Source organism: Monodelphis domestica, chromosome 2 (assembly GCF_027887165.1).
Source record: "Monodelphis domestica isolate mMonDom1 chromosome 2, mMonDom1.pri, whole genome shotgun sequence".
NCBI lineage: Eukaryota > Metazoa > Chordata > Mammalia > Didelphimorphia > Didelphidae > Monodelphis > Monodelphis domestica.
The window spans coordinates 178647103-178659068 of NC_077228.1; the positions used below are offsets into that span (position 1 = coordinate 178647103).

An 11966-nucleotide genomic window follows, 5' to 3' on the forward strand; every position below is an offset into this window, starting at 1 on the left:
GATTCAATCACCTCAACAAGATTCTGAAGGATCTATCCTTACACAATGTATTGGAAAAGGAAGAAAAAAAAGCACTACTTGTTTTGCAAAAACCTTCATTTTAACAAAACTATGTAGCCCCATAATACACATATGGAAGTGATTACAATAAAAATGAATAAAAGAAAGTAATATTCCATAGAGATAATAAATTTATAATAAATATAACTTTATAATAAATTTATTATAAAATAAATGGCAGAGCATATTGTTGAAAGCAATAAATTCCATAAAACAAAAAGAAGCCCTAACTTTTTCAAAAACCTCTTTATAAAGCACTTCTATGGTCCTAGACCTGGTACCACCAGTTATAGCTTCATGATCATCAAAAACTGTTCTGTTTTTTTAAGTGTAAGTAGCACTTAGCATAGGGCCTAGCACCTAGTAGGGACTTAATAAATATTGATTGACTTTTTTCCCCCACATTCTTACATTCTTTCTAATAATTCAGGGAACATTTTTTTAAACCCTTACTGTCTGTCTTAGAATCTATACTAAGTTTCAAGGTAGAATAGTAGAAACTAGACTAGTGATGGTGAACCTCTTAGAGACCAGGTGCCCAACCTGCAACCCTCATACTATGTGTGAGCCACCCCACTCCACCCCACCCCCACTTTACCCCAGACAGGGAAGGGAGAAAGCACTTCCATTGGGCTGCTGGGCAGAGGGGTAGGTCATGTGAGAAATGTCCTCAGGCTCACATGGAGAGTAGGAAGGGAGCAGCCCCCTCTAGTAAGCTCCAGCACATGTGCCATAGGTTTGCCAACACACGGCTAGGCAATTAGGGTTAAGTGACTTGCCCCAGCTCACACAGCTAGGAAGTATCTTGAGCCAAAGTTGAACCTAGAACTTCCCATCTCCAGGTCTAGCTCTCTATCTACTGAGCCACCAATCTGCCCTAAGGGATATTCCTGATCTGATTATTTTCTATATAAAAAGGAAGGGGAATATTTTAATAAAATCTTTATATGCAGAGTATATTATGAGTGTCTTCACTTTAACAACAATGCAAATGGTCTTCTGGAAATTCTACTTACAGAATTCATCAAAGCAAGCTGTGATGGGTAAGCTTTACAAGGGAAGTGAATCTTCACCCCACCAATAATGTATTCAGATAGTGTTGAAGACATTGTGATTTTTTGCTTATTTCCTGCAACACAAAATTTAAATGAATATTAAAACACTGAAACAAAATACCCAAGACTTTTAAAGTGACTGACCTAAACAAAAGGATAAGAATGGCATAGGAACATAAAAGGAATCTCAGAATACTCATTTTACAGATGAGGAAAACTGAGGCCCAGGGAAGCAAAGTGATTTGCCCAAGGTCACACAGATAGTAAGTGATATGACTAATATTTGAACCCAGGTGCTCTGATACCAAACCAAGCTCTCTTTACCCCCTATGATAATGCCTCTCCAATTTACTGGTCTGCCTCCACTGAAGTCCTCCTCCTTCCCTGGGCTCTTGGAAGCTACGTCACACAAGATTTGGAATAACTGGCAAAGTATTTAGTGGAGTAGAAAAGGGAACTATATGGCTAAATTCAGTTTAATTGCCAGATCAACCTCTAAGTGATGCATTTTAAAATATATTAACTTTCAAAGTTCTTCACCAAATCACAAAAGGTGTCTCTAAGGTCCTTTCTAATTCTAAATCTGTGAAACTCAGCTCCTGAAAATATTCTCCCCAGTTATTGAGAACTTATTCTTCACCTTTTTCCTGGCACCTCTTCCAAAAACAGTAATGACAATGGGCAGCAGAAGCCTATGGTCAAAGGATATAGTCTGAGAGAATTTAAGGACTACTTCTTGAACTTCAACCTTCTGTGGAAAGGAGAAGGGATTCTGAATTCCCTACACACCATGATCTTGGTCCCTAGCCTTCTATCAGAGAAAGGAGATTTCCAGGACAACACCACCAATCAGGAGAGCTGCTCCATGAGAAACCCAAGTTCAACAGTTCCTGAGTTCCAAACACTGGATCTTCTCTAGAGTAGGAGTTCTTAACCTGACATTCTGGGAACATTTTTTATTAAGTATTTTGGTAACTATATTTCAACATAATTAGTTTCCTTTATAAACCCATATACTTTCTTTTATGCACTTAAAAATCCTAAAAAATCCATAAGCATTACCAGACTACCAGAGTCCTATGACAAAAAAAAAAAAGGTAAAGAATCCCTATTCTCAAGAAAAGTTTTAAAGCATCTTGCTCCTTGGAGAAGATACCTCACATAACTGAGCCAAAAGGCAAAAGCAGGATAGATTATAGCTTTAGCATCCAGAACAGCAGTAGAGCCCAAAATTGGCCAGAATAGTACAGAGGTATTATTGGTCCTACCACCCATCAGTATCAGAGCTACAAGTTGACTCTCCTCATAAGACTGGCTATTTAGTTCCCTATGTATGCCTCTCTCCTCCAGCAATTTGGCACTACATTTTCCCTGTGTGTATCTCTACTCATGACACTTCTTTGTGTCTGCTCTCCCTGCTGATGCTAGGTATATTTGTAGGAAAATGGGTACCAATAGCAGATCTTTTGTTGCTACACTCTGTGCCATCTGCAAGTACATTTATTATGAATTAATTGAATCATTTGGTTAAATATTATCAGGTAAATAGAATAGTATATATTCATGTCCTATAGTTTAAGGGGCAAGATGGACTAAGTACCTTGAGACCAAGGTTGTCAACCTACAAAGGACCAATACTACAAGTTAAGTGGATTCCCCAAGCCACCACTAAAAGACTGAATCCTGAAAAATATTTCTTAAAGCACTATTCTTATATTATGTCTTATACTATACATAAATTCTTATATTATTTCAGTGGTGTTTGATTTTAGATAATGGTGAAACATAAAATAGTTGGCTTTAGACTTCAAATACAATTTGTTTAAGAAACAGGATCAAATAAGCCAATGAAAGTCTTTGTTCTTTTTAATCAACATATAGAATTTATTTTTCCATATTGCTACAGTGAATGCTGTCTCCTCAAATAGATTCCAAGTTCTTTGAGGAAGAGCGGAAGAAGTAGACAGAAATCAAGGACCCTTGAAGTGGTCAATAACCTTTGCTTGAAGACCTCCAACAATGAGGGATCAGTCACTACTTCCTAATGTAATCCATTCCACTTTGGGCAGCTCTAATTACTAGAAAGTTTTTACTGAAATCAAGCTTCAATTTTCTTTTTGCAACTTCTACCTCTTACTTCTGGTTTTGCAGTCTAGGGCCAAATATAACAATTTCATCTCTTCTATGTGAGAGTCCTCAGATACTTAAAGATGGCTACTATATTCCAAGTCTTCTCCAGGCTAAACATCCCAAATTTCTTCAATACTCCTGTGACAAGGCCCTTTACCACTCTGGTTGCCTTCCGACTCATATTTTCAGTGTCTTATCCATTCCACCTATCATCTCTCTCATCAAACCACAACTATCCTAATCCAGGTCCTCAATCCCAACTACCCAGACTAAAGTCTGCTGATGGGTCTCCCTACCTCCATTCTCTCCTCTCTCTAATCCATTCTCCACACATGCCAAATCAATATCCCTAAAGTGCAGGAATGACCATGTTACATCCCTCTTTGAAGTTTTAGTGGCTTCTCAATGTATCTAGGATAAAATACTGGCATTCAACAATCTGGCTCTGGCCTATTTTTCCAGACTCATTTCAAATTATTCTCCCCAATCATCACAGACATCACCTAAAGTGGCCTACTTGCTGTTTCCACAGACAAGCCAATCCATCTGACAACCTGCCTTTACCCTATGCCTGGCATGCTTTCCTTCAATTCCAGCCAGCTCTTGGAACCTTTAGCTCCCTTTAAGACTCAGCTCAAGTGGTACTTTTCCTGATCTCCACAGAAATTATGACACCCTTCACTCCCAAGTATGTTTTGTATTTACTTATCTGTAAGCATGTAGTATCCGTCCAGTAGACTGCAAGCTCTTTAAGGATAAGGAAAGTCTCACTTCCCTCTCTGTAGCTCCAGGCCCTAGCATACTACTCCACCTTCCTAACAATTAGAAGATGTTTCAATGAAATGCTAGTTGATTCGTGATTTTTTTAAAGGAGAAAGGATCCTCATTTGTGATTTAATCAGCAAGGATGAGAATATCCTCCACCCATTTGGATCAGCAGCTAATTGGTGTTAACTCAAGGTCAAGGTGTCTGCATCCCCGTCTTCCAAACTGAGGCTTCATAAAGATTGGTTTAATTGAATAAAAACAGATTAAGCGGCAGGTCCCAGTAACACACTATTATCACCCCTCCCCCCATTCAGAACCTCTCCTTCCTCCCTTTCATTTCCCACCCCTGCTCTTTTAACTTTCTCTTCCCTCCCCTGCTCCCAACTTCCTCTTTTTCTCTCGCTCTCCTATTTTTAACCCCTCCCCAGCCTGGCGTCTCTCGCTCCCAGAACGAGGGCTCGAGAGCGCTCCTGTGCAACCTTCACTTCACCAGGGTTCACATCCCCGCCACGTTACATGTGGAGTTACAGAGGTGCGAGTGGGTGTACTGGGGTCCCGACCTCTACGGGCTCAAAAGTGGCTCGAGGCAGATGAGAACCAGCTGGGGACACCGCGCAAGGACTCGTAGCGTTCGATCGGCGCACGTTCCGGGAGTAAATGAGGAGAGGAAGAGACAGCAACCTCTGAAAGGAGAGCCCCTTTGCGTCCTGCGGGATGACTGGAGCCCGGGCTACCTTAGGCCTACCCTGTTACCTTCGCTCCGCCCGCAGTCCACCTCTGCGGCCCAGGAGCTCGCCCCGAATCTAAGAAAGCGAATCTTCCTAAATGCTTCCCGCCTCCCGCCCCCAAGTGCTTCTCGCCACCAATCCACAGGAAATCGCCAACAGCCAATCATCAGCTGGGAACGCCAAATTGCTTAACCAATGGCAGTGTAGAAATTGTAGGTAGGCTTTAAGTAGCCAATCGCTGCCAAGAGACAGCGCTACCCGCAAACACGACGAATGGACGTCGACAGCCAATCCTGGTAGGGCAAAGGGGAAAAGCATTCCTTTTTAAACCAGAAAGTCAATGATAGCCGGTGGCCTCAGTCTTGAGAAATCCTCTGACTCCCTCTAAGGTCCTGGAGCAAAGCTAGTTTGGGCAAGTCAGCTTGGGGCACTTTGACAGCACTACGGTGGCCGACGGTAACCAACTCTAGAGCTCGACCCCTATTGCGGTGGTGCGTCATCTAAAAGTGGAAGCCAAGGGCATTGGACTCCAAAGGCTCCCCCGCCCCATTATTCTGAAAACAAGCTTCTTGCACCACATTATATATGCAGTAATAAAAAGCGACTCCAGGGATTCAAATCCGCCAAGCTGATTTTCCTTTGTGCCTCAATTTGCTGACTTGTAAATAAACTGGTCGTGCTTAGCATGTTTCTAACACTCTACACTTAATTAAGTTCTAGTAATTCCAAAAGAAACAAGGTACTTTTTCGGTCTGAAAAATCCAGTTTGCTTGGCTTTTTGCATTTAGCAAAAAAAAATACAAGCTCTTAAAACAATCTTTACTCCCTCCAATTACCCTTCCCTTTCTCCTGTACATCTTGAAAACTTAAGGAGTGTAGATAGTGTTATATTTTGGGTTTGAGTTATACATGTACCTGAAGTACTCAAAATAAAAATTTGCTGATAATTCTAGTGCCTTCCCTCTTAATTATTTCCTATTTATCCTCAACAGTAATGTTTGTCTATATGTTTTCTAATTGCCTCACCATCAACTTACAAAAGGCTCCTTGAGGGTTGGATCTGTCTTTTGCCTCTCTATATTATATTCCCAGTACTTAGCACAGTGCCTAGCACATAGAAGTAACTTTAATAAATGCCTTGTGATTGACTGGCTGATATAAATGAAAGTTAGCAGATATACTAGGAAGTGCTGTTCTGCGTTGGAAAGAAATTTGAAGTAATTCCTAAGGAAAAAAAATTCAAGTCGATTTGGTAACAAGAGTATGAATGTTTATAAACAAATATTCAAAAGTTGCACACATTTTCTCTTAAATCAAAAATATATTGCATTGTGACAGATTTTACTTTAACATAAAATACATGAATAAATTTGCTAATAATGTATTTACAGCTTTTATTTACAAATCAAGAAATATGAGAAACAGCATATGCTGTTAGTATTAACAGTAGGTTTGGACTAGTCTTTGAAAAAAATAGACTGGAATGTGTATTGTTTATTTAGTTAGAAAATATACTTCAGCCTTTCTTGAACTTCAAGAAAAAGAGAACAATCACCCAAACTATTCTAAGGTTGAAGTTCCTCAAAGAAGGCAGCAACAGTTGTTTCTTTTATGGAAATATAAAACTGGTTTAATTAAAAATATGAAAATTCTTGCAATACTATTGAGTATTGAGTATGCTCTCATTTTGCCAAAGGATTGTTAACCAAAAGCTAAAAATAAGAAAAATGATGAATATATATTATGAAGTGATATTGTACACTACAGGTAGCTTTAAAATAATTGTTATGTGACTCTTTTCTAAAGAGGTATAGTCAATATAATCTCATTTTACAAAGGAAGGATATGAAATATACACCAGTGGAAAAGTTACATTTCTTTACTACAAAGTGATATTCTCTTATCACTCTTTCTGCTTTCATGTACAAGCACAGAGGGACAAGAATTTATCATCTATGTGCACCAAAGAAATCAAAGAAAAGTTTATCTACCTTGGACACTGACATCAGCATATAAAATGAAGATAATGGGCCCTGACTTCACAAATATCTAACTTGAAAGTTACCCGTATAGGACTACAATATGACTTACCTCAGTGATATTCCTCATCAGCTAATTTTCCTGAGGATCACAATTATTATGAATACATGCACACATGTGCACATATGTGCACTAACAAACACACAGAGGATTTTTTTTTTGCCAGAGACCTCCTGAAATGCAGATTTCTTGATAATTCAATGGGTTTTATTGCTCTAATTTTTGTTTAATTAGGTATCTTTAAATTTTCCCCTCTAAACATTAGATAAGTTAATAAACATTATAAAAATAAACATTTTTTTTAAAACTAACTTGGACCTTTCAGGATCTACTTTGCAAAAAGGTATTTCTGTAAACACTTTTTAAACCAGTATCACAAAGTTCCAAATTATTCAAGTACTTCTGACATATGGCTTCACACAATAGCAATAATTGAAGCATATATATATATATAGAATTTTCAAAGTCCTCATCTGCAATTCCCATGGAAATCATTTAGAAAGGCAATTTGCTTTCCTTAGTCTTCTTAACATCAATCCTTGAGAATGAGAATTCATCTTGCATTAATTTGTTTGCAAGTCCTTGAGATTTATATTTGAGTATATAACCCCTGACTTTCTCTGAATTCTCCCTTCCTGTATTCTTTTTCTTTGCCATCATTGTAACACTCAGACCCCAGTTGAAAACCAAAAAGAACTCTAAGGCTACTTTATAGACTTCAAAGGAAATTAAAAGCATGGTATATGCTTTTCTTCAGAAAATAAACATGATGCTGAAATCACTGGAAAGAAACTCAATTAACAACAGCTACTAGACAAACATACAAGCAAACTAGATCCATATACTTTCATCCAAAAACAGGCAAGATATAAAGCATAATTCTCAACAAGGTCAAGTTTGAGTTCAGTTGTATGTTGTCTTTTTTTGTGATTCCAAGACACTTTTGTTCTCATTCAATATAATAGTTGTTTTCAAAGGCAAATTATGATGGGTTTGTGCTGCATACAGCTTCAATTTCATTCATTTCTTTTTTAAACTCCACTAACACTCATGTTTATTATTTCAATTATTGTGCTTTCAATACACTGGCATAATTGCACATCAGGGTCCATGCTTCCTATATCCCTGGCTCCATTTTTATAAGCAAGATCTTTACATATTCCAGCCCATCCACTTCGTTTCTCCTTCAGTTGCTGAAGGCCTAAAAATAAAAGAGAAGAAACCAAATATCAAGACAAAGAATCTGATCTTGTGTTCAAAGAATCACAGAACCTTAAGAGTTGGAAAAAACCTCAGTGGCTATTATTCTAAGCTATGCAATAAAATAATCTTCTCTGCCCCATAACTAGTCACTGCCTAAAGACCTCAAGAGTATGTGTGCATGTGTATGTGTATGAAAATTTTAAGAGATCTACGTAACTACTTACGTGTAATAATTGGATCAATATCTCTTGTCTGTGTAGCAACATCAGAGGCACAAACTTGTCCTATCTGGATCAACAAAGACATGATATCCTCATAGAGTGGAGGAAATGCTTGACAAAAAGACACCAAACTTGGCAGGGTTGGCATGAAAAAAGCATACCGCTTAGTCTGAGTTAAAACTGTTGAAGGAAAACAAAGCAGATTTGAAGAGATGCAAAATGAATACTATTATCCAAACCATGGTTTTAAATATCTCATAATTCATGTGTTTAAAATGTTTGCCACAAAAAAGAATTGAAAAAAATATCACCCTGTCACTGAAGGAGATCATAGGTATTTAATAATGCATATAATTTCAGACATATATATACTGATTGGTATTGCTGAACTCTTTTATTTACTCTCCTCTTTTAACCTTTATTACAAGGAATTGCTTGGTAGGCAGAGAAAGGAGGCATATATTAAAAAATGAAGATGAAAAAGAAACAAAAATGTGTTTTTCATTTTAATTTGCAAATTAAAAGTTAGTAGTGGTATACTACAATATCTCAAGAAATCTATGGATGCATTAATGTATGCTTTTAACTTTTTAATTTTGCATATGATATTTTATCAGAATGTCTCTACAGAATTAGATGTAAGACGTATATTATTATTTTTAAGTCTTAGTTTCTGCTGATATTTGTATATTCTAAGAGCTACAGGTAACTGCATATGGAAGATAATTTAGCAATTATCCCCACTAAAAATATAACAAGTTTTTTCTAAGTCACTATAAATATCTTTTACTTATCATGAACAAAATAGATTTATGATGACTTAAAAAGCTTGTCGTGTTTTATATATAAGTAGTCATTACCAATCATAAAAATTAATTTTCAAATTATAAGGTATACTATAATGGCTTATTGGATTGTCAACTTTAAACCAACCACAAATCTTATTTGGGATAACACAATTTCAGAGAGGGAGCAACATGGTGTGGTGGAAAGAGCACCTAAAGTCAAGAAGACTCTAGTACAAATTCCTGGCTCTGACACTATCTGTGTGACCCACATAAAATCATTTCACCCTTCTGAGTCTCAGTTTCCTCATATGTAAAATAGGATATTACATATACTACCTACCACACAGTGTTTCTGTGAACAAAACTTTTTAAAGTATATAAATGTTTTTAATTATTATAGGATTATATATCTGTCACTTTTAAAATGATGAATTTATGGCTAAACATGTAATAATTACAACTCAAGACTGTTCACTATAATTTGTAAATTTACAAATAACAGCATATCCTTGGTAATCCAGTAACATACCTGTCAGCATAGTTCCCATGACATTGATAGCTAACCGGGCTACGCTCAGTGATTTTGGTAATGCATACTGGATACATAAGTAAGAAAGCAACTGAATAGCAAATACCTGAAAAGCAAAAGTAAAATATTAAAATGTTTCAGAGGCTGATTCAGTCCAAAAATATGCACTGTGAAGAAAACAAATTTAAAGAAGAAAATGTCTGCCCTAAAGGACTTTATTATGATCTAGCAAAGAAGAGAAATCTAAAGCAGGTTATTTTGTCTTATTTGTGTTCAAGTGCAACACCCATAAACAAACTGCTACAGACATTCAGGAGAAGGAACACTAGATCTATAGCACTGCGTTCTTAACCTTGTTTGTTTCATGGGAGCTCTGGCAGAGTGAGTGAGGAAGCCTATGAGGCATCCAGTTCCAAATGTCCAACAAGAAACTCATGGAGGACTAGAGATGTGGAGAGACACTAAGGCTGGATAGATATATATCCTGGGACTCATGAGCAAAGTGATGATACCTGATAACTGATTCTCCAAAGAGTTAAAAAATGGAATGTAGCATAACCAGAGCATAAGTGAGTGCCCAAGGAAGTACAGTAAGAAAGATCAAAGCATATTTGGGTAATGACAAATAACCTATACTGGCTGATAGTCAAGGAGAAGGGCAATAGGAAATACAATAGACAGGTACAGAGGTCTTTGTTAGGCTAAGGAATTTTAATTGAATTAAGTAAATAAGAGGGGCAGTTTGAGGCCTGGGAAATGATGGAATAAGAGCTATATTTTAAGAAAATTAGTTACATATATGATCCTGGTGCGGAGTAAAGAAGACTGGAAACTAAGAGACCAGTAAGGGGCTATTACTTACTTTAGATAAAAGGGAAAGTTAAGAAACATTTTTGAGGTGAATACTTTGAATTTGTTATAAAAACTCAAGACTGTTAGGACTGAAACAAGACTGAACAAAGTCTCAATACATTGATTACCTGTTTTTCAAGTTCTGGTTGAGCTATGAGCTCAGGAATGAAATCCAGGCAGATGTGCATTGAAGGAATACCTGCCACTGTCAGTGGCAAAAGTTCACATGGATAACCCTATTCCAACATAAAGGGAAAAAAAACACTGGTTAGATGCAACTGATATTATTTTCTAGCTACAAAATCATTATATTTGAACAGATTCTAATCCTCATTCATAGAGCTGGGAATGAAAGTTCAGAGTCTTAGCAAGGCAGAGACTTGTCCATCTCAGAATCTGAGCCATACACATAATCCAACTGCAGACCCATCAGCCAATAAGATATCTCATTGCTACATGGAGTTGAGGGGATACAGAGAAGAGAATAGTTCAGGAATACAAACTGCCCTTAAAGTATTCTTATTTTTCATTTTTTAATTAAATATCTTAAGTGAAAAATGTTATTACTGATACATCTGGATTTTCTTCAGTTTTATAAATGAGCAAAATTAAATCCCAGTGAAGTCATCCACTTCAGTTCTTTGCTACCCCAACAAAATAAAATAGAAAGTATAATTCTTTGAAAACAAACCTGAAAATGAACAAGTTTAGCAATGTTAGGATCAGCAATGTACATCTGGTGTAATAAACAGCAGATAAGGCACTGAACTTCTCGAAGGTTACAAAGCAAATTGTCTTCTCCTTCTTCTATCACTTTATTGTTGGTACCAACGGTACTCTGAATAATACTCTTAGTTTTCTCCTCTTCAGTAGGGAGGCAAATTTCTAAGAGAATCTGGACAGCAGCACTGTCCTACAAAGAAACCAAACACAACAAATGTAAAAAATCTCATTTTTAAACTAAATTTGATTCTCTAGGATTCTTTCTTTAGGTATAATTTATGCCTATTTCAAAAAGACAATCAAGGAGAAGATGTCAGAAATGGTGATACTGAGCAGCAACTGAGCCATTCCTTAGGTGTAGTTATCAGTCTTTCTGGCTACCACACTTTTCAGCACCCTCCTCTCTCATCTGTCTTCTTGTCCTATCCTCCAGAGAACTATATTTTATTCTTGCTCTGACCTAGCTGCCAACTAATCCATCACAAGGTGTTAATGGCAAAGCAAGATGTTAATTCATAATGCAGGTCTCTACTTAAGGTCTTGAGTGTGGAGAAATAGAAAAAATAGCCCACCATCTTACTCTGATAATAGGCTTATAAAGACACAATAGTTTCTTAGGAGTTAACAGGTTGGTAGTCACTACCACCATCAACAATCTTGTCTCCAGAAATGAAAATTTATCTTAACACCTCTGAGTCATGATTTGTTGTTGACATGCTAATGGCATGCATTTATTCCATGTTTAACTATTCAGAAACTACAAATTTTATATCTGGGATGGCCCTGCCACATAATTTGCAAAATTTAAGACTTATTCTGACTATTTTCTCTTCCATTCAGAATAACAATCATAGCTCGGGTTTTCTAAG

General features: G+C 36.9%; 2 protein-coding genes across 4 annotated transcripts in view; both read right to left on the bottom strand.

The window, feature by feature from the left end:
• The window catches only part of BRIP1 (BRCA1 interacting helicase 1), a 250268-nt gene extending 244410 nt beyond the window's left edge, over nt 1–5858 (bottom strand). Inside the window, exons 1-2 of one of the 2 annotated variants that reach the window (XM_007481765.2) lie at nt 4767–5858; nt 1077–1189 (exon numbers count right to left, since the gene is read on the bottom strand). In XM_007481765.2, coding sequence (XP_007481827.2) covers nt 1077–1189; nt 4767–4908 — 255 coding nt within the window. In that variant the 5' untranslated portion in view covers nt 4909–5858. Of the gene's footprint in view, nt 1–1076; nt 1190–4573 lie in introns of both variants that reach the window. The other variant, XM_056816477.1, reaches the window with a different exon arrangement.
• Nucleotides 5859–5989: 131 nt separating this feature from the next.
• The window catches only part of INTS2 (integrator complex subunit 2), a 44513-nt gene continuing 38536 nt past the window's right edge, over nt 5990–11966 (bottom strand). For both annotated transcript variants that reach the window (XM_007481763.3, XM_056816479.1), the window contains 5 exons: nt 11066–11287; nt 10503–10610; nt 9523–9628; nt 8209–8385; nt 5990–7982 (listed from right to left, as the gene is read on the bottom strand). In XM_007481763.3, coding sequence (XP_007481825.1) covers nt 7813–7982; nt 8209–8385; nt 9523–9628; nt 10503–10610; nt 11066–11287 — 783 coding nt within the window. In that variant the 3' untranslated portion in view covers nt 5990–7812. The remainder of the gene's footprint in view (nt 7983–8208; nt 8386–9522; nt 9629–10502; nt 10611–11065; nt 11288–11966) is intronic.